This window comes from Dermacentor variabilis, chromosome 3 (assembly GCF_050947875.1).
Source record: "Dermacentor variabilis isolate Ectoservices chromosome 3, ASM5094787v1, whole genome shotgun sequence".
NCBI lineage: Eukaryota > Metazoa > Arthropoda > Arachnida > Ixodida > Ixodidae > Dermacentor > Dermacentor variabilis.
In genome coordinates, this window is record NC_134570.1 from 7,045,587 (window position 1) to 7,072,034 (window position 26,448).

Below are 26,448 nucleotides of genomic sequence, written 5' to 3' on the forward strand. Positions count from 1 at the left end.
AGAGAGCCTATTTAAGGGGCTTCGAAATGTACTTTGAGAGACTTCATACTTGGTACTTCTTACTTCATGCTCTTCTTATTTTCTTTCAACTACCTTTGAATAAACAATGCAAGTTTCGCACTAGCAAATCGTCTCGCCCCTGCTTGGTCGCCATTGTCTACCGGATGCCTGCAGCCCGCCGACAACGCCACGCTACCCAATAAGTAATGTCGGTCGAACTTCGATAGGCAGGCGCCGCTACTTCTCGGCAGCAGTACGGTACGCTACCCTGGAGTACGCAACAGTACCTCGTCTGCCACTTCGTTGCGCGGCTGCAACGTGTGCACAGGCGCGCATGACTGCACTCGTAAGGTAACAAATCCTAGTCAAACAAACGTTAAACTACTGTGCAGCGTTCGCGTAGCGAACACTCAGCTGATCTGCGTGTATATTATTTTATAAAGATAACTGGAAGAATGAAGCGAGCATTGCCCCGGACCGGTAAATATCGGCTATGTATCGCTTGATCTGTCTATAGGCAAGACGCGGTAGGACTGACGCAGGCTGCAAAACTACCGCAAGACTCTAAGCTTGCACAGCACGCATAAAGCGCAATAACTAAATTACAAGGGTGAACGGTTATCGTATTAGCTCGCAAAAGTGGTCAGATATGGTTTTTTGTTTACTTCTCGAGTTCAACATCCAGCTTTGTGAACACAGGCAGGGATAACTAGACAAGAAATTTTCGCACACAAAACGCTGGTTTAGGGCTGCTTTTCACGCCGTCGATGAAGAGGGCTTCGGTCGCGCAACACCAGGAAGGTTTTTTTCCTCGACACAGCGGCTTATTCAAGCGGTCTAAGTAACAACTTGCAGAGAGCACCACACCGCGTAAAAGCTCATGGTACCCTTTCAAAGAGGTCAGATTAACAGAATAGCAAATAGAAACCACGGATCACTTCTCTTAATAACACCGTCGCGGTAAAACTGAAACCACAGCTCGTGTGGTTTGCTTCGAATCCGCAAAGTTTGTAGGCAAAGACCTTCAACAGTCACGGACGTCGACGTGCACGCTTTTATGCCGCAGCACACAAGGTGACCAGCGTTTAGGACTTCCTCGCCTTCAAGCAGGATTCGAATCCTGCGTTCTGCTCGCCCAATGCGAGCCATTACGCAGGGTAACGACAGCGGGCGTGTAAATTGAAGAGACATTTCAACATGACGACGCGAAACAACATGTCACTGAGCAAGACGACCGCTGCACTGCACCGACTGCGCTAGTTCTTAATCTCTCGGACAGCCATGTTGGATTTAAGATGACGCCCCCTATAGGCCATGAAAGTTGCGAATTGGCCGTGTTTTTTTTTTACTCGAGACCGGGTTTACGCTGTTTGCAGTCACTTCTCCGACGTGCACGTCACGAACATCTAACGTACGAAATTGCCAAACTCAACCACGACGTGAAACAAAAAGGCCGCAAAATAATTTTCCAGTAGCTACGTGGCCATTGCGAGATAAGCAGAAATGATCACGAAGGCAAAGCTACTCGAACGCCACATCGAGAAGAACGCAGCGTTGCCGTTCCTCTTTCCAGGACAGGCGCTGCAAGGCATCTTTGTCACCTGGCGTGCATGCTTCCTTTAACAGAGTGAACATCCCAAATATAAAGCGCACCAGGTTACATGAACTTCGCTCCAGCTCCGACCTCCACCCGAGCTTCACCGACGTGAGGCATCGCTTCTATACCGGCTGTGGTTGCAAATGGTCTTCACGAAGGCTCGCACTACATTGATTGGCGTGACCGACAGTGCTGTGTGTCACGTCTGCGGCAGCGAAGAGAACATGCAACATTTATTGTGCCGCCGTCGTCGATGTCAGTCGCAAAGAAAATATCTATCGCATTGCGACGACTGGAAGATCGGCCATTAAGCGCTGCTCGAAGACCACCCCCATGGCTCGTCGGCAGACAGGGCAGTGAAGCACTTCTGTCATACTTGAGGGCGACTGGTCTCTGTGAACGCCTGTCACTTGGTGCGGTCCTCCGCGCACGTGCGCGAACTCACCGCGGCTTTCCTCCCCCTTCCTCCATCAATCTCAACTTTCTATTCCCCCTTTCCCGTCCCCCAGCGTAGGATAACCAATCAGGCGCATTTCTGGTTAACATTCCTGCCTTCTCCCTTTTTTTGCACATCCTCCTCGTCCACCATTCAAACAACTACTTTATAACACCTTAGTACGTTCAAAACTTGAGTATGCTGCCTCAGTACGGGACCCTAGCCAGAATAACCTGATTAAACCTCTTTAACCTGTTCAGACTAACTCCGTGCGTTCCATTCTCTCTATTTGTTCACGTACAGCAAGTATAATACAGTTAAAAGCAAGCCTCAACACGCCTAACCCATCACGTCGCCGCGAAATCGCCTGTTCAGCCATGCTTCATAACTTGTTTCACCATCCGGCACTACACAACTATCTCATTCCTCCACCACACTACGTTTCATCGCGCGTTCTTCCAGCTTATAACATGGGCATTGACGTATTTATTACCAAGTCATCTTTTCAGTCATTCCTGCCTCTCAGTTCGCAATAGTGGAACCACCTCACCGCCGCTATTGTAACCAGCGGTAACAATGAACATTTTCATAATGCATTAGATAACATCTATTAGCAGGAACGTTATAACTGTATTCCTAATCAAACAATCGTTCTAATTTATTTTTGTATTTAATTATTCTGTACATCATTTTCCTACTTACACTGGACCTACTCCTCTGTTTAATGCCCCTAGGCACGGAAGGAAACTGAAATAAATAAATTATTTGATTAATAATTAATTAAATAAATAAATAAATTTAGTATATTTATGCGTTTGAGCTTTGTGTTTCTGTGTTCTTTTCTTATGCCTTTTTTTAGTTCACGTGACATGGTTTTAAAACAGTTTTTCACTCAGTTATATCTGAGTTCACTTTCTGTTTGAATTTGAGTTTAAGTGATTGTTTCATATTTGTTGCCTTCATTAGTTGCCTTCATTATTCAAGCCGGCATGGTTGGAGACTCAAAGACTGCAGTGATCACTTTTTACGGTGCTTTTGTACCCCGCTACGTCTACTACCAAGGAGGAGAGTTAGCGTCCTACCCTTAGAAAAATACGGTGCAGGTATGCAAACTATGCCAACAAGTGGGACACCGCACAGACGTGTGCCCACAACTAGAACTCCAAGTGTGCCGAACTTGCGGCATATCGGACACCACGGAAGGACGCACCCCGCGCTGTGCCGCGTGCGGGAAACCACACCTCACAGGAGACCGTGTAGCTGCAAAAGACGACTGAAGCCAAACCGTCGCCTGCAGTGCACCAACGCATCTCCGCGCAACGAACCACCCTGGAAAACTCCCCTACATAACAATAGCAAGCGGCGACAAAAACATCAAATCCGGTGGTTCAGCTCGGAAGAGGAAAAAACAGCCCACGTTGACCAAGAATTCTCGAGTCTCGGACACAGACCCGGCAGCCGCACTCCGCGAGCGAGACGCCAGTCAAGATCCAGGACCAGATCTCGATCGGAATCCAGACCTCACAGCACGAGCCGCCACGAACCTTTCCCTTCTTCAAAACCCCCAGACCTCTCCCAAAGACCCTCTACAAAGTCCTGAGCAGCCCAACAGAAAGTTCACGAGGGTTGCAATGTGGGCTTGTTGGTAATGCATCTTCAAGGGGAGTATGGTAGCGCGATTCAAAGACGGGACAAGAGAAGACACAAAGCGACACACACAGCGCTAACTTCCAACACTGTTTATTGTCGAAAACCAGGTCGTACTTATACACTCAGACCACACGAGTCACAGGCACGTGAACAGATTAACAATCAGAGCGATACATATTGTGATATGCTAAGCCATGCGCAAAAATTTCAGTTCTTTTTCAGAGAGAGCCAGTGATGGTTTGCAGATACATGAATCCCCTAGGGCATCAATCTGCTCGGCTTCTATTATAAGTCTAGTGAGTTCGCACTTGTTTCTACCGGTAATGATTGTTGATTTGAAGAGAGGGGAGCACTTATGTTGCTTACAATGAAGGGAGAGAAACCCATCTGCAACAAGTTTGTCGACTTTATTTTTGTGTTCGCGCAGTCTATCATTAATGCATCTGCCCGACTGTCCGACGTAATACTTCCCGCACGATAAGGGTATACGATATATAATTGAAGTATTACATTCTCTGAACTTCTTCCTGTGCTTAACTTGGCAGCTAGGGGCACTTTCTTTCTTTTCTGGTCTTTTTTTCCTGCACAGGCTGATTAGTTTGTTGGGTGCTGAAAAAAAAAACCACATCAGTGTTACCTCGGCGGGAAATTTTCTTTAGGTTGTGCGACAACCGGTGGATATAAGGTATCACTGTTGGTCTTTCTTTTTCTCTCGGTTACTATCTCTTTCCGCTCGTTCAGCAGTCCCTGATTGCTGCACTTGCCGAAGTATTCCCTCTGCAACTGATGTCACTACATGATTGGGATAGCCTGCTTCATGTAACCCGCCGTGGTTGCTCAGTGGCTATGGTGTTGGGCTGCTGAGCACGAGGTCGCGGGATCGAATCCCGGCCACGGCGGCCGCATTTCGATGGGGGCGAAATGCGAAAACACCCGTGTGCTTAGATTTAGGTGCACGTTAAAGAACCCCAGGTGGTCAAAATTTCCGGAGTCCTCCACTACGGCGTGCCTCATAATCAGAAAGTGGTTTTGGCACGTAAAACCCCAAATATTATATTATTGCTTCATGTAGCCGCATGGCTTGTTGTGTGAAGGCTTCGTCAGTGCAATGATGGCATGATTTAGTTAGTGCGTTAGTGAAACACAACAGTGAAACACAACATGTGAAACACAACAAGGCCACCAAAAAAACCAACCCACTGGTAAGCTGGACGCAAGTTGCGTCATCCACTGCCAAAGCCATAACAGAAGTTCCCGAATACCAACGCATCCTTGCCGAAAACAAATTCCTCAAATCTAGCTTAGCAGAAATCAAACAAGAGCTGACCGCTCTCTGCTCCACCTAAACTCATTCCAAAGCCACAAATTCGAAACCGGGGACAGTTAAGGCATCAGCGAAGCCAGAACCCGTGAATCAGGACATGCAGTTCAATAAGATCGCAACTTTAACGCAGCAAACGCAAAATTTCCAACAAGTATTCACCGAGTTGCAAAACTTAAAAAGTTATGTAAATGAATCCGTCAACAGCTTTCGCGGCGCAATGCGCAATCGAGTTAGCCCGCGAGCCCCAACGCCGCGAGACAATAGAGACGACGGATAGCGAAGGGTCAAATCATGGCTAATCGGGGTACAAATTCAAACGAAACCCTAGAAATTTGGAAATGGAACTGACGCACTATCCACAATAAGACCACCACATTATCCCGCTTCATGCAAACGGCGCGAATTCAGCCAGACGATCGCGTTCGGCGTCGTTTCTTCTGTCCCGATCTTTACCGCTTCGTTCTTCGCTACGTCACTGCGTGTGAACCGTACCAACGCCGCAAGAAACTACCTATGCCTCCTGCTGGCCTCCTTCAGCCCCTTGACGTCCCATCCTTCTTGAGGGTTGCAACTTGGCCTCCTCGGTTCTTTCTCTGTCTTTACTACTGGCAACAAATGGATTGCCGTTGCTACAGACCACACCACCCGATACGTAATTACATGCGCTCTCCCTACCAGTTGTGCTACGGACGTCGCTGATTTCCTGCTGCATGACGTCGTCTTACATCATGGAGCACCTCGTCAACTCCTCACCGACCGTGGCCGCTACTTTCTCTCCCGTGTTATTGATTACCTGCTTCGCTCCTGTGCGACAAAAGACAAATTTACGAAGGCTTGCCTCCCGCAAACCAACGCCTTGATTGAGTTATTCAACCGGACGCTAACTGACATGCTTTCTATGCATGTCCCTTTGTACAATCAAGATTGAGACTGGGCGTTTCCCTTTGTTACATTTGTCTACAATTCCTCCTTTCACGATACCGCTGGTTCTTCACCCTTCTTTCTTCTGTTTGGCTGCGGCCAAACGTTCCCTTTTCGTACTATCATCTCGGCTGCCAACCATTTGCCCACTGAGTACGCCCGCGATGCCATTTCGAAAGCTGACTATGCACGCCAGATTGCTCGCCAGCACTTTACCATACCGCAAGACCACCAAAGGCACCGCTATGACTCCCGTCATCTCGACGTTATATATAACCCAGGTGCCCTTGTTCTTCTATGGACTCCGGCTCGGCGTGTTGGACTCTGTGAAAAATTGCCTTCCCGGTACTCCGGACCCTACCATGTCTTAAGACGTGTAACAGACGTCACCTACGAAATTGGCCTGTCGACTGTTCCTCTCCCTCCGTTTCGCCACCTACAGATGTTGTTCACATGTCCCGCCTTAACTTTACCGCTCCGCTAGATCACAACAAGCACCGTGACGGTGCTTCCGCAGCTGGGGGCCATGTTACGGAATATTCCTCTAGACGAGCGTCGAAGAAGAAGACGCTTTTAATCTGGCGCGCGCATTCGACCATATGGTTCAGTGCTTGCTCTCCTTGTAAATAGGTTTTAAATACGTTTGCTGAAGTACTATAGCGCCAAACAGACGACACAAGAAGAAGAGACACGGACGAGCGCTCGTCCGTGTCTATTCTTCTTGTGTCGTCTGTTTGGCGCTATAGTACTTCAGTAATATGCACCAACTAGCCCAACAAAAAGTTCTGCTTAAATACGTTTCCCTGTTGTGCCTGCCTCCACGTAACAATATGTAATAAGGAACTTGGCAACAAGATGCACACACTACTGGGCTATGTTTGCCACACCCACCCCAACCACCCAAAAATCGCAACGATGCTTCGAAAAGACATCGCAGTAAGTGTAAGCTACAGGTCCCAAACAAACATCCAACTCCGAAGTTTAACGAACTGGCGCAGTAAACGCAGCAAATCCAAAACCCTCATAATAAACATCTATAGCCCCCCAAGGGAATGAACCGCCAGTTTAGAAGACCTGTTTCGGAACGCAATATCCCTAGCACGAAATCAGGATAAAGTATTAATACTAGGGGACTCCAATTCGCCACACACAAACTGGGGGCATCCGACGGACTCTCCTAAAGGTCGTGGAGGCGATGGAGGGTGTCAATATGAGAGTAGTCACGATCCTGGACTCTCCCACGCGAACAGGAAATAGCGTCACCAGAGACACCTTTCCGGACCTCACGCTTGCAAACACTTTAGACCGAATCAGCTGGACTAACCTCGAGGAAAAACTAGGTACCCAGCACAGCATCCATAAGCATTTCCCTAAGCTCGCCCAAGATCACTAGACCACGGGGCCAAGCAACAATCGCTGACTGGAAAGCGCATCGGCAAAATCGACCAAACATCCTGGTAAACAAGAATAGCGAAACTGTCCCAAGAGGTCAATGAATACGCCCAACATTTGAATGATGACAATTGGATACAATTTTGCGCGTCCATGCAGGGCACCACGCGCAAAAGAAAGAAGAAAAAATGTGGGCCATACTCCGCATTAGGCACTAGAACAGCTACCCCCAGAACAAATTAGGCGAATAACTAGCGAATTCGAAGGTACGGGTGCGGACCGTTTGCAGAAACCTAGAGAAACCTATATGTAAGAAACCCCAGCCAAGAGCAGCAATAGTCTGCCTACGACGGCGCAGCTAACTATGAGCTTGATGCCCCAATAACAGTAGCGGAGGTACACCCGTGAGAAAACGTATACGGAGCACAGGGTCGCCGTCACAGCGGCAGCATTTCGAAGGGGGCGAAAACACCCGTGTACTTAGATTTAGGTGCACGCTGAAAGAATCCCAGGTAGTCGAAATTTCCGGAGTCCTCCACTACGGCGTGCCTCATAATCAGAAAGTGGTTTTGGCACGTAAAACCCCACAATAAAAAGAATTAAAAAGTGTCGCCGAAAAAACTAGATTTCATTGTATTTAACATGCAAAATGTGAAATTAACGAGTACACTGGTAAGTTCGCAGTGCCAAGCTTGGACTGAAGTCCACAATTTGAAGTTGCATTCACAGGCAGACGAAAAAATTCGCTTTGTCGAGCAATCCCTGGTCCGTATACTTTTGCTGACGGGTTTACATGCAGCCGCGCCATCCGCAAATAAGCGCACAGCCCCGGTAAGTGATCAAATCACTAGCAGAAATCTCAGCTACGATACCCTTAAACAAATAAATATTTAAGTTTGCGGTGCGGCACGGCCGCACTGCAGTGAGCGTGGCGCTCACGAAACACTTCATTTTTCTCGTTCAGGTCCTTGGTTTTTGCTGCCCCACAACGTCTGCAAACAGGGTCACGGCCCGGCTTCACTGCTTGATCTTCCGTTTGCTGAAATCCATAGAACACAGCGGATGCGCACGCTGTCCGGCGCAGCCCTCGACGGGATGGACTGGCGGGAGAGCTCACCCTACCGCTTCACTTCTGCAACTCAGATGGCAGCGATACCAACTGCGTGTAAATGGAGCAACTTGTCGATCTTCGACATTGGGCACGGCCGCACCGCAGTGAGCATGGCGCTCACGAACCACTTCATCTTTCCCGTCCAGGTCCTTGGTTTTTGCTGCCCCACAACGTCTGCAAACAGGGTCACGGCCCGGCTTCACTGCTTGATCTTCCGTTTGCTGAAATCCATGGAACACAGCGGATGCGCGCCCTGTCCGGCGCAACCCTCGACGGTATGGACTGGCGGGAGAGCTCACCCTACCGCTTCACTTCTGCAACTCAGATGGCAGCGATACCAACTGCGTGTAAATGGAGCAACTTGCGATCTTCGACATTGGGCACGGCCGCACCGCAGTGGGCATGGCGCTCACGACCTACTTCATCTTTCCCGTCCAGGTCCTTGGTTTTTGCTGGCCCACAACGTCTGCAAACAGGGTCCCTGCCCGGCTTCACTGCTTGATCTTCCGTTTGCTGAAATCCATGGAACACAGCGGATGCGCACCCTGTCCGGCGCAGCCCTCGACGGGATGGACTGGCGGGAGAGCGCACGCTACCGCTTCACTTCTGCAACTGAGATGGCAGTGATACCAACTGCGTGTAAATGGAGCAACTTGTCGATCGTCGACATTGGGCGCGGCCGCACCGCAGTGAGCATGGCGCTCACGAACCACTTCATCTTTCCCGTCCAGGTCCTTGGTTTTTGCTGCCCCACAACGTCTGCAAACAGGGTCCCGGCCCGGCTTCACTGCTTGATCTTCCGTTTGCTGAAATCCATGGAACACAGCGGATGCGCACGCTGTCCGGCGCAGCCCTCGACGGGATGGACTGGCGGGAGAGCTCACCCTACCGCTTCACTTCTGCAACTGAGATGGCAGTGATACCAACTGCGTGTAAATGGAGCAACTTGTCGATCTTCGACATTGGGCGCGGCCGCACCGCAGTGAGCATGGCGCTCACGAACCACTTCATCTTTCCCGTCCAGGTCCTTGGTTTTTGCTGCCCCACAACGTCTGCAAACAGGGTCCCGGCCCGGCTTCACTGCTTGATCTTCCGTTTGCTGAAATCCATGGAACGCAGCGCATCCGCTGTGTTCCATGGATTTTGGCATTTGGCATTACCTTGGCATTATTTGGCATTATCTCAAATCTAAGGTTCTGAAGAAGAGCAACTTATTGCCAACAGAAGCCTTTACCAAGGCTACCCAGTTTAATAAATTTTTCCAATCAGTTTTCACAGTTGACAATAAAACTATCCCAGACAAGGTCGCACAGACAAGTGACATAGGTGAGGTACCATGTGAGCTAAATATAGCGGAAGGAGGAGGAGGAATAAACTTTTATTGTAGAACCAGTACTTTATGATGGCCGGGCCTAAGCCTCCCACGAAGGGACGTCGAGGGCTTGCCTCGCCGCCGCCTCGCGGGTGTGCTGGGTCGCCCAGGTTTGGTCGTCGAGGGCGGAGCTCCGCAGAGCCTCATGCAACCTCGACGAGAGAGTCGTGGTGTTAGTCTGGGTGTACTGTGCTGGGCACTCCCATAGCATATGCGGAAGCGTAGCCGGGTGAATTCCACAGCACCGCCAGTTGGGGGTAGTGTAGACGTCCGGAAATATAAGGTGGAGGCGGGCGGGTGAAGGGTACGTGTTTGCTTGTAGTAGACGCAGGGTGGTAGCCTGCGCCCGGCTGAACTTTGGGTGAGGCGGGGGAAGATTCAGCGACTGAGGTGAAAGGCCTTAACAAGATCGTTATAAGTTGTCAGACTGTCCCTGGTGTCCAACTCATCTCCAGTGACTCCGGCGTGGTTGACTAGACCTCGCGCAATGGAGTGGGTGACCTCGTTGAGATTGGGGAGGTGTGGGTGGACAGGGCCCGCATGGGCCGGGATCCATGTTAGGGAGATTATGCTGTCTGTAGAGTGTGGTGCCTGGTAGAGGATGCGAAGAGCTTGGGGAGAAATACGGCCTTTGCTGAAGTTAGTAACGGCTGAGCGAGAGTCACACACTATGGTGTGACAGGTGGGATCTAAAGTGGCCAGGGCGATGGCCACTTCTTCAGCCGTCTCGGAAGTGGGAGTAGTGACGCTGCAGGCGTGGTGTAGGGCTCCATCGCGTGTGGCGACGGCCACAAATCGTGTGCCATGGGAGTATTGGGCTGCATCAACAAATGTGATGTGACGCCAGGTACGTGGGCAAGGGCTTTTATGATAGCTCCGGCCCGAGCTTGGCGTCGGGCCCTGTTATATTCAGGGTGCATATTTCTAGGGATAGGGTCTATGTAGATCCAGCTACAGATGTCGGTCGGGATCGGTTGTTTGGGGCCCTTTTGCTGATGGTAGGTGAAGCCAAGCGTGGACAGAATAAAGCGCCCCGTTTCAGTAAGGGTGAGCCGTTCAAGCTGAGAGCGTTGTTGGGCTTCAATGAGTTCGGAAAGGTTGTTGTGAACTCCCAGTTGGTTGAAGAGTTCAGTGCTGGTGCAATGCGGGAGCCCAAGTGCTTGCTTGTAGGCCCCTCGTATGAGGGTGTCGAGCTTGTTTTGCTCAGCCCGGTACCAGTTGAGGTACGCAGCAACGTACGTAATGTGGCATATGACAAAGGATTGGACGAGTCGGAGAAGGCTTTCTTCTTTGAGTCCTCCTCGTCGGTTAGATATATGTTTAAGAAGTCGTAGGGTGTTTTGCGATTGGGCACAGATCTTGTTGAGAGCCAAGGCGTTGGAGCCGTTGGTAGAGGTGGTGAGACCGAGAACCCGGATACTAGGGACGTGTGGGATAGGACTGCCATCTTGAAGGCGTAGAGTGATGGCGTCACAGGGTCGGTGATCAGATTGGTGTTTGGAAGGGGGACCCCGCTGAATGGGCTTGTATAACAGAAGCTCCGATTTAGCCGGCGAACAGCGCAGTCCGGTCCCTTGGAGATAGGCTTCAACCGTGTCAATCGCTGTTTGGAGGGCTGATTCCACTTGACCATCACTGCCTCGGTACGACCAGATGGTGATGTCGTCGGCGTAGATGGTATGGTTAATATTGTCGACTTGCTGTAGGTGCTTGGCAAGGCCAATCATGGCTAAGTTAAAGAGCACGGGAGAGATAACTGAACCTTGCGGGGTGCCTTTGTTGCCAAGGAGAAGCTGGTCTGATCGTAAATCCCCGGCCGAGAGGGTAGCCGTGCGATTGGAGAGAAAGTCACGGATGTAATTGTAAGCTCGCTCTCCCAGGTGGAGGTTGGAGACCTGGTCAAGGATAGCCGCATGGGAAATGTTATCAAAGGCTTGAGTGAGGTCGAGTCCGAGGATGGCTTTCATGTTGCGGGAACGATAGTTTAGCACTTGATGTTTGAGCTGCAACATAGCGTCTTGAGTAGAAAGGTGGGGGCGAAATCCAATGATGGTGTGGGGATAGAGAGAGTTGTCCTCGAGGTGACTGTTGATGCGTGCTAAGAAGGCGTGTTCCATCACCTTGCCCACGCATGAAGTGAGGGAGATGGGCCTTAAGTTATTGAGGCTAGATGGTTTGCCAGGCTTTGGGATTAGGATAACGTTGGCAGTCTTCCAGGAGGCTGGAAGGGCACCACTGCGCCAGCAATCGTTGATGTAGTCAGTCAGATGGGACACGGACTCGTCATCGAGATTGCGAAGGCTTTTGTTAGTGACCCCGTCTGGCCCTGGAGCAGAACGACCGTTAAGCTTGCGTAGAGCGGCATGTATTTCAGATACGCTGAAATCGGCGTCTAGTGTAGGGCCGGGGCTACCGATGTAATTGCTGTGTGGACTGACTTGTCCCCTGGAGATATATCTGGTGCAGAGGTAGTCAAGCACCTGTTGTGGACCTTGCTTAAGGGTCTCCGTATAAAGGAGCTTCTGCAGCCGATCCTGTTGGGTGGTGCGGGTGGTGGTATTATCAAGCAGATGTTTGAGGAGTTTCCACGAGGAAGGGAGATGAAGTTGTCCATCCACCGTGTTACACAGCTCAGTCCATTGTTGCCGGCTGAGGGTTCGACAATGCTCCTCGATGGCTGTGTTCAGTTTGGAGATCTTAGTTCTGAGGCGACGGTTTAGGCGCTGCCCCTTCCATCGAGCTAGGATAGAGCGGAAGCGGGAATTCTTTTTTATTACTTACTCTTGATATAAAAACATCCCGCGGCCCAGATAACATTCCAAATACTTTTCTCAGAAGGTACGCTGAATGGGTTTCCAAATACTTATTGCTAATTTTTACAAAATCGTTGCAAACTTCTGAAGTTCCTCAAGAATGGAAAATTGCTAAAATTACTCCGATACATAAATCAGGTGATGCTACAAATCCTTCAAACTTCCGTCCTATTTCACTCATTTGTACGGCGCGGAAACATTTTGAGCATTTAATATCAAAGCACATCGTAACTTTTGTTGAAAGTCATTCTCTAATTAATCCTAACCAACATGGATTTACGAGTGGTTTGTCTACAACAACTGAATTAATAGAGACTTCGTGACCTAGCATTAACAATAGATAAGCGAGGACAGGAAGACATAATTTTTCTAGACCTATCAAAAGCCTTTGATCGGGTATCGCATCCAAAACTATCCATAAGCTGCAAGGAATTCTGAGACACAGTATTCTTACAAAATGGTTAAAAGCATATTTGTCACGACGTCAACAATTCGTTCATTTCGAAGGGCAATCCTCAGACTACGTTGAAGTTTTATCCGGTATGCCTCAGGGCACAGTTTTAGCTCCCATTCTCTTCCTTCTTTTTGTCAACGACATAGCAAATGGCATTGACGCAACGGTACGCACGTTCGCAGATGACTGCAAAAATTACAAAGCAATACAGACCAAGGATGATCAGGTTGTTTTGAATGACGCACTTAGAAAGATAGCGAAATGGTGTAAAAAAAAAGTTAGTCAAGACTGGCAGATGACGCTAAATGCAGAAAAAACTGTCTGCATGACAGTCGCGTGAAAGAAAGCACCACTACCTTTTACATATCAAATTCAGCAAAGAGAACTACAAATGGTTGAAGAATACAAGCATTTGGGTATCATTCTTTCTTCCGATCTAAAATGGAACAAACACGTGTCATACGTGGCAACAAAATCACTCTCAGCGCTTTTCTTCCCTTAAACGGTCCCTCAGATACGCCTCACCTAATACTAAACTATTCGCGTACACGTCACTCATTCGCTCTGTTATGGAATACAGCGCCATATGCTAGTTCCCATACACTAAATGTTAGCGAAGTTAGAGAGTGTACAAAGAAAAGCAGCCAGATTCATTTATAATAAATACCGTCGTCATGATTCCATAACTGAACTTCTACGCTTAGCCGGACTCCCAACAATTAGCGATCATGCTAGAGATCTCAGACTAAAATTCCTGTTCATTCTCCAGAGCAATGCTCTAAATATAGACAAAAACAAGTTTTTAGTAGACCATAACGCTAGAGTTTCAAGAACGAAGCAAAATAAACAATTATCTGAGTATAGGTTTCACAATGGCACCTTCAGGTATTCATACTTCCCACAAGCAATCAGAGAATGGAATCTGTTATCCCAAGAGGTTGTCGATTGTACGACCCTCGATTCTTTTTTGTCTATGCTGTCTGACCATATCTTTGTTGCTATTGTGACGAAATGTGGTTTTTACATTGTGTTCTATTGTCACCAAAAATGTGCACTGTCTATATCGCTGTGCGTGTGTATGAATAAGCTTGTTTTTAAACCAAAGCCAAGGCCTCTTGTAAACGATTATCGTTGAACCCTGTGTAAATGATGTATTTTCCCTTTTATGAATGTACCCTTTCCTGCCGAAATGTTCGTTAAGGCTAGCAGTGTGCACCAAATAAAGAAAAAAAACACAGAGGTCTGCGACACTAGCTTGGTGCCGAGGGAATGGAAAGAGGCTAAAATAATCCTCATCAGAATCGCTTGCGGGGAGGACATTGGTAAGATTATTTCAGAGCACGTAGCTGCAGGGCTATGCAGCGCACTTCCTTAACAATGGCATACCTTGCTTCCGAATAATTTTCTGACACGTTAAAAAATGGTGCCTGCAATTCGCGAAAGACATTATCCTTTTACCGTTTAAGCTGTCAGAGCGTAAGAAATAAATCAGAACAAGTAGAAACCGAGTTACAGAAACTGTCGTTTACTTTTGATTTCGTTGCTTTTACAGAAACATGGTTTTGTTCAAATTCCGATGTTATACAGTTTGCTGACTATAAACCCACCTCAGTGATTCCAGACGGAAAGCGAGGTGGTGGCGTGCCTTTATATATTCATAACCGGTTGTCCTTTGATATCTTGTCCAGTTATTCCCTTGTTCATGATGACTTTGAAACAGCCTGCACTGTTAACTGTAGAGTAGCCGTAATGTTTTTTTAATTATGGGATTTAACGTGCCAAAACCACTTTCTGATTATGAGGCACGCCGTAGTGGAGGACTACGGAAATTTCGACCACCTGGGGTTCCTTACCATGCACCTAAGCATAAGTACACGGGTGTTTTCGCATTTTGCCCCCATCGAAATGCGGCCGCCGCGGCCGGGATTCGATCCCGCGACCGCGTGCTCAGCAGCCCAACACCATAGCCACTGAGCAACCACGGCGGGTGTAATGCTTGTGTATCGTCCCCTTGAAGGCAATTCTGATAACTTCTGTCGGTGGATTGATTCCTTTTTGAAGCATGCAAACCTTAATAAATGGCACATCATTGTGTTAGGTGATTTTAGTATTAACTTGCTTGACGATAACCCTCAAAAGATTATGTTGAGTGAAACAATGCTGTCAAATGGTTGTGACAATGTTACTGATTTGCCCACGCGCATATCACAACACTCGGAAACATTATTAGATCAGTGTTTCACTAATTGCCCTCCGGATCGCAATATGTCAGGTGCATTTTCATCTGGAATCAGTGATCATTTGCCCTTCTTTTCGCTCTTTCTGAAGAAAGCGAAAATGAATGCCACCACACGCCCGCAGAGAGTTTGTGAAAGGAACAGTATCGTCCGCTTTTGTAATTTGATTTCTACTATCAATTCGGCTGCCATATACAATGAAGCAGACTCGTCTCGTGCGTGCGATATATTTATTAAAAAAGTATTAGAATGCTATGACACTGCATTTTCGACACACACTATTAAAAAAAGCAGAGGAAACCTAGAACAGAATGGATGACAGGGGCACTTTTAAAATGAACTGAACAAAAAAAATTGTTTTCTCGCTTTTTGGAAACAAGAAATCCGGATGAGCTAATTGAGTTTAAGAAGTTCTGGAACAAATTAAAATCAGATTTAAAGAAGGCAAAGTCTTTATTCTATATAGTCCGTTCTAGGCTGGAGCACCGAGTTCTTGACGCTAATAAAGCACTTAAAAATCAGCGCTAGGACTTAAATTCACGGATGAACACCCTCATGAGAACGAGCTACAATATATGGATATTCGCCTGCGCTTTGATGTGGCCCAAACCTGCTGGCTATTTCATTCCAGATCCATGAAAGCACCCTTTTTTCTTCAGGATGATGAGCAAAACGAGAACAAGGTGAGAGCAGGAGCCAACGTTTCGACGAGTGGACTTGTATTCTTCAAGGCGACAAGTCCACTTGTCGGAACGTTGGCTCCTGCTTTCACGTTGTTCTCGTTTTCCTCATCGTCTTGAATTTCCATCTCCCGCCTTCCTCTGTGTTTCCCCTTCTTTCTCAAGGTCACTCAAAGACGGTAAAAAACGGCACTGTTGTGTCCAGCATTGGTGCTGCCCTGCTGAAATCACGCGACCACACAGTAGCGAAGAGTGTCAAACATGAAGTAATTAGAGTTATTACAACTGGTTATCCAAGCTCTTTGTAGCAGCGGCTTGAAAAAAAATGATTCGCAAAGTTAAGTTTAACGACACAGCTTCATCGCAAGACAACAACCAGGAGCGCAAGAGGCATGCTGTGATCCCTTATAAGAGGCCGCACAACGTAAGAACGTGGCGCAACGTTATGGGGTGAATGTAGTGTTTTCTGCTCCTGTAAATACGGCCCGTTTGTGTGCACAGGTCCTGAGAAAAATTGAAAAGATGCCTAACCCTTGTGTTTCCCATTTAAGCCACTGGTCACACGCGTGCGTTGTGGTTCACGAGTTCCCTTTCTCCTGCGGCTGTGTTTGTGTCGGTCAGACCGGAAGCTGCATTAATATCCGTTTAAAAGAACATTTTAGGAATCGAGCATCCGGCGAGTATTCCGACGTAGCGACACAATGCAGGGCGTACGAAAAAGAGACAAAGAAGGTGTGCCCACCGCTTCTAGAAAAACATAAAAATTTACGCCGTCATAGGGATCATCATACACGGGAAGTGTTTGAGGCATATGCTCTCAAGAAGAAAGCGTGTGTATTTGTTAACGATCTTTGCGTCGCACTTGCTGATTGTGAGATGCAATTTCTGGACGCAAGATTGTGACGGCAGCGCTTGTGGATAGCCTATCGTCATGATGACGATAGGCTATATATATATATATGACGATAGACGTCATATATATGTCATCTTTCACCCAATAAAGCTAGTCTGCGCGCGTCCTCTGCACTTCTATTTCTGTTGCCCGTGTATTCATAACGCACTAACAACCTTATCACAAGATGCGCTTAAGAATGCGTTCAGTACTATATCACACCAGCTCATACTGGAAGAGCTGCAAGAACTAGGCTGTGGCGAGAAAATCAAGATGCGCTCTTTTCTGCAAGAGCACTAGGCCACCGCAGGTGTCGACTCGCTCCGATGGGAAGTACCGGGCAGAGGCACCCCGCAGGGTGCCATATCTTGTCACCACTGCTATTTAACATCGGAATGCGCGGGCTCTCTCTGTTCCTGGACACAATACGGGGGGGCGTAATCCGTAACAGTCCACCTAGTGGACTGTCCATTTCGGCCGGTGCTCATTGGCTAGGGCAGCACGTCTCCTCCTCTCTCGTGCAGCTGCATTCAATCAGCAGCAGCCGAAATGGACAGTCAACTAGGTGAACTCTTACAGAATACCCCCCAGATCTAGGTCAAGCACTGTACGCTGACGATATTAGTTTATGGGTTTCGACAGGCTCAAGTGAGCATAAGTAAAACACCTTACAGGAGGCAATAAACAAAGTCGAAGCCGTCAAAGACACGGCGAACATGTGCTGCGCGCAGGAGAAATCGGAATTTATTTGAATCAAAGCAAAATAGACGCGCACAGAACCAGAGATCCGGCTAACACTCCAAGACCAACCAATACGGAGAGTGCAAAAACTGCGAATTCTGGGCCTCTGGTTACAATGTAACAGCAGCGTAGACCCCACCCTGCTCTTGCTTAAGTGTACAGTGCATCAGGTGGCTCGAATGATGCACAGGATAACCTCCCACAGGAAGGGCTTTAAAGAGTATGAAACGATCAGATTGATACAAGCTTTCATAATCAGCAGGTTGATCTACAGCCTACCTTGCGAGCCCTACGTCCGTAGTCCTGAATGGGGCTGCGGACGGCGGGAGTGACGAGCGACTACCACTTCATCATCAACTTTTCTGTTTTATTTTGCATATTATTCTACATTTTGCAACTATATAAGCGTTTGTCAAACGTCCTGAATATCGTACCCAGCCTCACGTTCACTCACTCTTCCACGAGGAAAGAGGATCCCACGTCTTCGGACCCCGAGTCGCAACAGGCCCCAAAGAAAGAGCGTCGAAGCCACTGCGCATGCAAGAGACGCAAACTGCGTTTCGGCTTTGCGTCCGGCATGCTATTTCACTGATGTAGCGGGAACCCCAAAAGCTGTCCCAAAAGCTTTGCGTCTACAAACATGGCGGCACCCATCGAAACGACGGCTCTAGCATAGCACCCAACTGGGCTCCATTCGTGGCATGATGAAATCGCTCATGAACTGCGCATCTTGCACGCAATTAGCGGAGGATAAAACAAGGCGAGACACCGCCTCTGAATATGTGCGTCATGTTTTCCTACTCACCTTTTTGCCGTCCAACTCGTGGGGACCGCTGGCTAGGACCTTGTCTACACTGGCCGGGTCCGAGAAGGTGACGAACCCGAAGCCCCTGCAAGTGAGACGACAAGGAAGCATATGTGAGAAATCACCGCACGGTGGGGCACGCGCAAAAGCAAGGCGCGCTTTATTTGTAAACTTCATTCAGACAACCTAAGCGACATGCAAAAGAAGAGCGCAGACTAAGAGATCCCATCACAGATCAAAAGGTCAGGCATGATTAAAGGCCTCAGCTGTGCTCGTGTGACCCTAGTGTCGAATTTGCGTGTGCGCCCTCTTGTGTGACTATCCATGGATTACGTGCACGTACACATCAGCACTTCACATAAAAGCCGGCATGAATTGCGGCTGCGGCCGATCACATTTGACAGAAAACAACGCATCGTGGTGCAAAAACAATAAACACCAATAAAAGCAGGAAATAAACTGACAACACATCTTTTTTTTCTTCTGTTTAGAGCCATGCACAACTTATTGTAGACTTGCACCTTTCTTAACGCATTTTCATATGGCTAACAACTTCCCGTTCCTTTTCCAAGCCAATCTTTATCCAGGAAGAAATGAAGAGATGGACGAACATTGGAGTTGGTTTCCTTGTTGGCAGTGTCCGGTGGAAGGCCTACGTGTATACCTTCGTTGTATATCCTCCCAGTTCGGGATCCTTGGCGCTGCGGCGCGCGTCTTGCTGCAACTCGATCGGGAGGCGCCCATGTTGGGTACGGCCGGTCATTACCGGAGACGGCAGTGCGCGAGCGAGTCGGTGGGGAACGCGCCGGGGCGTCTGCGCCAAATGAACCTGCGTCCAATTAATCAACCACATATCGCCAGCCTTCTGGCCACCCGCCTCCTTCATTATTGTTGTTTTATTTTCTTTCTCGAACGCGGACAAAGAGCGACGAAGCAGCAAACGGAAAAATAGAAACCATCCGTGCAGGAATAAAGTAGACAACGGGAAGCGACCCAATACGGCGGGGGACGTCATCGATAATGATTCGTCAAAGTTCATTAGGCCCGCCTCGACTCCGGCCGGTCTTCCTTCGATCCGGGTGTTCGTGGCGCCGCTTATACGTGCCCGCTCGGAGAAGACGAGCACGCAGGAGGAGCGGAGGGAAGGCGACTTCTCTGCGCACAAATGTCACTTCTGACGATGAGTTCTCTTTCGTGCCACCATCTTCCATTTTCATAAGCTGCCAGTTACTTTATGCACGTTAGATTTGTTCACTACACTAAACGCCCACAAGCCATCCAAACTCATATCAGTGATCGAGTCGCAGATTTTATTTTTCAGCCTTGATAAATAAAACGTTTTTCAGTAGTAGCCCGAACCTTAATGGTTTCACAACTGGGACTTTTTTTCTGTGTGTGTGTGTGTGTGCTGGTGCCCCTGACGGGAAACTTGGTTTGTGTCTTCGTGGGCAGTTTCCACGGAGGCGACGGCCTTGTTATAGTCTTCACTGAACCGGCCGAGATTCACCCACAGAAAGCAAAAAGTATTCCTGGATGTTTCGGCGAGGTCGAATCAAATGTGACTAGCGGTATGTCTCAATGTATTCCGGGCGAGATACGTTCGCGGATCGGCTCGCATCTTGGACGCTTCCTCATCCCATATTCTTCAGTATAGTGGCTGGTTGCTGGTACGTCTTGTGCACGCCCCTTCGTGTGGCTTGTCGCCAAAGAAGAGAGGCGCCGCTAACCTGGCGTCGACATTGTGTTTGTGGTCGGCCTTCTCACAGGCCAGCCTGTGCAACTTATCTATGCCTAGTGGTGAAAAAAAAATATGTGACGCATTAATTAAGATGTGCTGCCAGTATAGACGGTGTGTTATGTGTGCTTACGTGCAAATATGTCAGAGAACACGACGCAACGAAATCACAAAGATATCGAGGCTGCCATACAATTCTGAAAAAATATACATATGTATAACAACCTCGTTGGCAAGAGCAATATACGACACCACATGAGCTATAACAGGCAGCTTTAGCCCAAATTCCAATTGACATCTCCATCCCATGTGCGTAAGTGGGACCAGGGGGCTGCACTGAGGAGGACGCCGCGCGTTTATTCGCTCTCCGAGACTGGCTGGGACGCGAGGGCACCGCTTTTATCGCTGGGGTCGCCCACTGGACTTGACGGATGGGAAGTGGGACAGAAATGGATCTTCCCAAAATCAGACTCGTATCGGTGCGCGTGCGTGCGTCTGCCGTCATGCCATTTAGCCTTTGCCCGATTTTGCGTCGGAATACATGGCCCGAAGGTGTCAGTCGAAAGCAACGCTTTTCCTTCCTGTGGGGCCTGGCTGAGCGCGTCTGTTACCACACTGTTCAGAAACCGGTTTACATGCCCACCGAGGTCCCACCTGAATTGCACATCTGCTGCGCAGAATGCGAGAGGCGCGCAGCGCAAGCAAGCAGTTACGTTGCAGCCCACGTATAATCAATGCTCTTTTCTTTCATGACTATTAAGCCCGGCTCCAACTCGGTATTGCGCAATAATAATACAATCTGGAACGCTACGTCCAGCAGCTATGATGCTCACGCAAGTTAACTCGCTATGAACGGCGTGCGTAAAGGCAGCTGCGCTCCACACGTTTCCCGCGGCAAACCGTACACAATGGTGTGTGCGAAGATTGACGCCGCTGTACCTCCCGCGTAGCGAATAGCGCATGCGCAGTGCGGATCCGAGGTGTCGCGAGAGAAATCATCGAGGTAAGAATTCGGTACAAAGAGCACGTTAAAGAACCCCAGGTGGTCAAAAGTTCCGGAGTCCTCCACTACGGCGTGCCTCATAATCAGAAAGTGGTTTTGGCACGTAAAACCCCAAATATTATTATTAGAATTCGGTACAAAGAAAGCGACAAAGTAAATGCCGACAGCTCGACCCGAACGAAATGCAGGCGGCTATGGAAGCAGCAGTGTTGCGTTGCTTCGATGGTCCCAGGAGCGCGCGCCACATCATTTCCTTCGCTCGATTCAAGAAAGATGCGACTCGAATAACGAAAGCTATCTGTACAGCGCAACAGGAAGAAACGAAGACAAGAGCTTCGTTTCTTCTTGTTTTGCTGCGCCTTACAGAAGATGCCGCTCAATGATGACCGACCAAAAAGCCCGTATCGCCACCCTCGTCGAATAACGAGCGCGCACAGCTCTAAAAAGCGGACTTGCAGAGCAGCAGAGGGGCAATCGGTAAGCGCGCGTCAATAGAAATTTTCGGAGTGGAATTTGGTTTCAAATCGACAATTTCCCTTTCGCCTGCATGACTCGCCAACGTCGAATTGGGACACCGTGCTCACGCGCACTCATGGGATGCGTGCTGGGGGCGATTCAAACAACCGAGCCGCATCAGTGTCCACAGAGTGGGGCCTCGGAGACAAGTGTTCCTCCTTTCTGCACACTGTCGTCCCTCGATGAATTCGCAAAGCAACAACAGCAACAACAACGACAATAATAATAATAATAATAATAATAATAATAATAATAATAATAATAATAATAATAATAATAATAATAATAATAATAATAATAATAATAATAATAATAATCACGATCACCCGAGCAGCAGCGGCGCCGGCCGTGCGGGGCAAGGGAGACAAAAGAACCAGATAACTCGCCTTCGCGCATAGCGTTCGCCACAGGCGCTTCCCGGTTAAGATTACGGTTGCATAAGCTGCTACACCTTAGACTTCTGTCAACCAAAGGACCAGGCAGGATTCCGTAAAGGCTACTTAACAATAGACCATATTCACACTATCAATCAAGTGATAGAGAAACCTGCAGAATATAACCAACCCTTATATATAGCTTTCATTGATTACGAGAAAGCGTTTGATTCAGTCGAAACCTCAGCAGTCATGGAGGCATTACGGAATCAGGGTGTAGATGAGCCATATGTAAAAATACTGGAAGATATCTATAGCGGCTCCACAGCCACCGTAGTCCTCCATAAAGCAAGCAACAAAATCCCAATAAAGAAAGGCGCCAGACAGGGAGATACAATATCTCCAATGCTATTCAGAGCGTGTTTACAGGAGGTATTCAGAGACCTGGATAGGGAAGAATTGGGGATAAAAGTTAATGGAGAATACCTTAGTAACTTGCGATTCGCTGATGATATTGCCTTGCTTAGTAACTCAGGGGACCGATTGCAATGCATGCTCACTGACCTCGAGAGGCAAAGCAGAAGAGTGGGTCTAAAAATTAATATGCAAAAAACTAAAGTAATGCTTAACAGTCTCGGGAGAGAACAGCAATTTACAATAGGCAGCGAGGCACTGGAAGTCGTAAGGGAATACATCTACTTAGGGCAGGTAGTGACGGCGGATCCGGATCATGAGACGGAAATAATCAGAAGAATAAGAATGGGCTGGAGTGCGTTTGGCAGGCATTCTCAGATCATGAACAGCAGGTTGCCGTTATCCCTCAAGAGAAAAGTATATAATAGCTGTGTCTTACCAGTACTCACCTACGGGGCAGAAACCTGGAGGCTTACGAAAAGGGTTCTACTCAAATTGAGGACGACACAACGAGCTATGGAAGGAAGTATGATAGGTGTAACGTTAAGGGATAAGAAAAGAGCAGATTGGGTGAGGGAACAAACGCGAGTTCATGACATCTTAATTGAAATCAAGAAAAAGAAATGGGCATGGGCAGGACATGTAATGAGGAGGGAAGATAACCGATGGTCATTAAGGGTTACGGACTGGATCCCAAGGGAAGGGAAGCGTAGCAGGGGGCGGCAGAAAGTTAGGTGGGCGGATGAGATTAAGAAGTTTGCAGGGACGACATGGCCACAATTAGTACATGACCGGGGTTGTTGGAGAAGTATGGGAGAAGCCTTTGCCCTGCAGTGGGCGTAACCAGGCTGATGATGATGATGAAGCTGCTACAGCCAGGAAGCGGCAACTCTAGCACACGAAGAAGGGAGTGACGTAACTACACTTTCGTATGTGAAAGAAGAAACCACGTAGCAAGTGCTTTGTGTTGTTACAATGCTGTGGGAAGGCCACGCATAGTGAGGACTGCTGAAGAGTATCGAGCCTACGAGGCACTGCGAAACCGTCGTTAAGTGCGTTTCTCTTCTGTCTTTGTAGGTGCATAAAGTATTGGCGCAAGCGAAGTCGCCGTCGGTCAAAACATCTAAGGCTAATAATCAGGTAAAGCGCACGTGAATGTCACCTAGTGAATAATTTCGAGCTACGTCGGAATGGATAATCGTTCGTTATGTACAGCTTCGTTGTCTAACCACATTCACAGCTTGGATTGCAGGCCAATTTTTTTTATTAATTTTTGGGGGAGGGAGTGGGGTTGAGACAGTGATGAAATACTCTTTGATGACAGCTGTGGGGATGGCGGCCTGTCCGGCCTGTCCGGAGCCAGGTATTCTTAGCACCCTCTGCAGCGTCACAGATCTGACCGCCGCCGTGGTCAGTTGCTTCGCGGCTGCTGGGGACTGAGGGCCGGGGTTTGATTGTTGTATTCATATAGGAGGTTGTGGCCAAGTACTGCACCAGGGTGGCCAATCCTGCTCTGGTGAGAGAGTGCGTTACCGGTTCTGGTCACCGGGATCAGGCCGCACTCCAGGCCGCCATTGGAATCTGAACCTGGCAACGTTTAACGTTAGAACGCTATCTAGTGAGGCGAGTCTAGCAGTGTTATTGGAGGAATTAGAGGGTAGTAAATGGGATATAATAGGGCTCAGTGAGGTTAGGAGGACAAAAGAAGCATATACAGTGCTAAAAAGCGGGCATGTACTGTGTTACCGGGGCTAAGCAGAGAGACGAGAACTAGGAGTCGGATTCCTGATTAACAAGGAAATAGCTGGTAACATACAGGAATTCTATAGCATTAACGAGAGGGTGGCAGGTCTTGTTGTGAAGCTTAATAAGAGGTACAAATTGAAGGTGGTACAAGTCTATGCCCCTACATGCAGTCATGATGACCAGGAAGTCGAAAGCTTTTATGAAGACGTGGAATCGGCGATGGGTAAAGTCAAAACAAAATACACTATACTGATGGGCGACTTCAATGCCAGGGTAGGCAAGGAGCAGGCTGGAGACAAGTCAGTGGGGGAATATGGCATAGGCTCTAGGAATAGCAGAGGAGAATTATTAGTAGAGTTTGCAGAACAGAATAATATGCGGATAATGAACACCTTTTTCCGCAAGCGGGTTAGTCGAACGTGGACGTGGAGGAGCCCGAATGGTGAGACTAGAAATGAAATCGACTTCATACTCTGCGCGAACCCTGGCATCATACAAGATGTAGACGTGCTCGCCAAGGTACGCTGCAGTGACCATAGAATGGTAAGAACTCGAATTAGCCTAGACTTGAGGAGGGAACGGAAGAAACTGGTACACAAGAAGCCAATCAATGAGTTAGCGGTAAGAGGGAAACTAGAGGAATTCCGGATCAAGCTACAGAACAGGTACTCGGCTTTAACTCAGGAAGAGGACCTTAGTGTTGCAGCAATGAACGACAACCTCATGGGCATCATTAAGGAGTGTGCAATAGAAGTCGGTGGTAACGCCGTTATACAGGAAACCAGTAAGATATCGCAGGAGACGAAAGATCTGATCAAGAAACGCCAATCTATGAAAGCCTCTAACCCTACAGCTAGAATAGAACTGGCAGAACTTTCTAAGTTAATCAACAAGCGTAAGACAGCGGACATCAGAAACTATAATATGGATAGAATTGAACAGGCTCTCAGGAACGGAGGAAGCCTAAAAACAGTGAAGAAGAAACTAGGAATAGGCAAGAATCAGATGTGTGCGTTAAGAGACAAAGCCGGCAATATCGTTACTAATATGGATGAGATAGTTCAAGTGGCTGAGGAGTTCTATAGAGATTTATACAGTACCAGTGGTACCCACGACGATAGTGGAAGAGAGAATAGCCTAGAGGAATTCGAAATCCCACAGGTAACGCCAGAAGAAGTAAAGAAAGCCTTAGGAGCTATGCAAAGGGGGAAGGCAGCTGGGGAGGATCAGGTAACAGCAGATTTGTTGAAGGATGGTGGTCAGATTGTTCTAGAGAAACTGGCCACCCTGTATACGCAATGCCTCATAACCTCGAGCGTACCGGAATCTTGGAAGAACGCTAACATAATCCTAATCCATAAGAAAGGGGACGCCAAAGACTTGAAACATTATAGACCGATCAGCTTACTGTCCGTTGCCTACAAAGTATTTACTAAGGTAATCGCAAATAGAATCAGGAACACCTTAGACTTCTGTCAACCAAAGGACCAGGCAGGATTCCGTAAAGGCTACTCAACAATAGACCATATTCACACTGTCAATCAAGTGATAGAGAAATGTGCAGAATATAACCAACCCTTATATATAGCTTTCATTGATTACAAGAAAGCGTTTGATTCAGTAGAAACCACAGCAGTCATGGAGGCATTACGGAATCAGGGTGTAGATGAGCCATATTTAAAAATAGTGGAAGATATCTATTGCGGCTCCACAGCCACCGTAGTCCTCCACAAAGAAAGTAACAAAATCCCTATAAAGAAAGGCGTCAGACAGGGAGATACGATATCTCCAATGCCATTCACAGCATGTTTACAGGAGGTATTCAGAGGCCTGGAGTGGGAAGAATTGGGGATAAAAGTTGATGGAGAATACCTTAGCAACTTGCGATTCGCTGATGATATTGCCTTGCTTAGTAACTCAGGAGACCAATTGCAATGCATGCTCACTGACCTGGAGAGGCAAAGCAGAAGGGTGGGTCTGAAAATTAATTTGCAGAAAACTAAAGTATTGTTTAACAGTCTCGGAAGAGAACAGCAGTTTACGATAGGTAGCGAAGCACTGGAAGTGGTAAGGGAATACATCTACTAGGGGCAGGTAGTGACCACGGATCCGGATCATGAGACTGAAATAACCAGAAGAATAAGAATGGGCTGGGGTGCGTTTGGCAGGCATTCTCAAATCATGAACAGCAGGTTGCCACTATCCCTCAAAAGGAAAGTGTATAACAGCTGTGTG

The 26,448-nt window shown here is 48.0% G+C and overlaps 1 protein-coding gene across 3 annotated transcripts in view; it reads right to left on the reverse strand.

Annotated features, from left to right (window-relative positions):
• The window catches only part of Rbp6 (RNA-binding protein 6), a 1,084,430-nt gene that overhangs the window by 766,894 nt on the left and 291,088 nt on the right, over positions 1–26,448 (reverse strand). For all 3 annotated transcript variants that reach the window (XM_075684111.1, XM_075684110.1, XM_075684112.1), the window contains exon 4: positions 18,426–18,510. In XM_075684111.1, the coding sequence (XP_075540226.1) occupies positions 18,426–18,510 (85 nt within the window). The remainder of the gene's footprint in view (positions 1–18,425; positions 18,511–26,448) is intronic.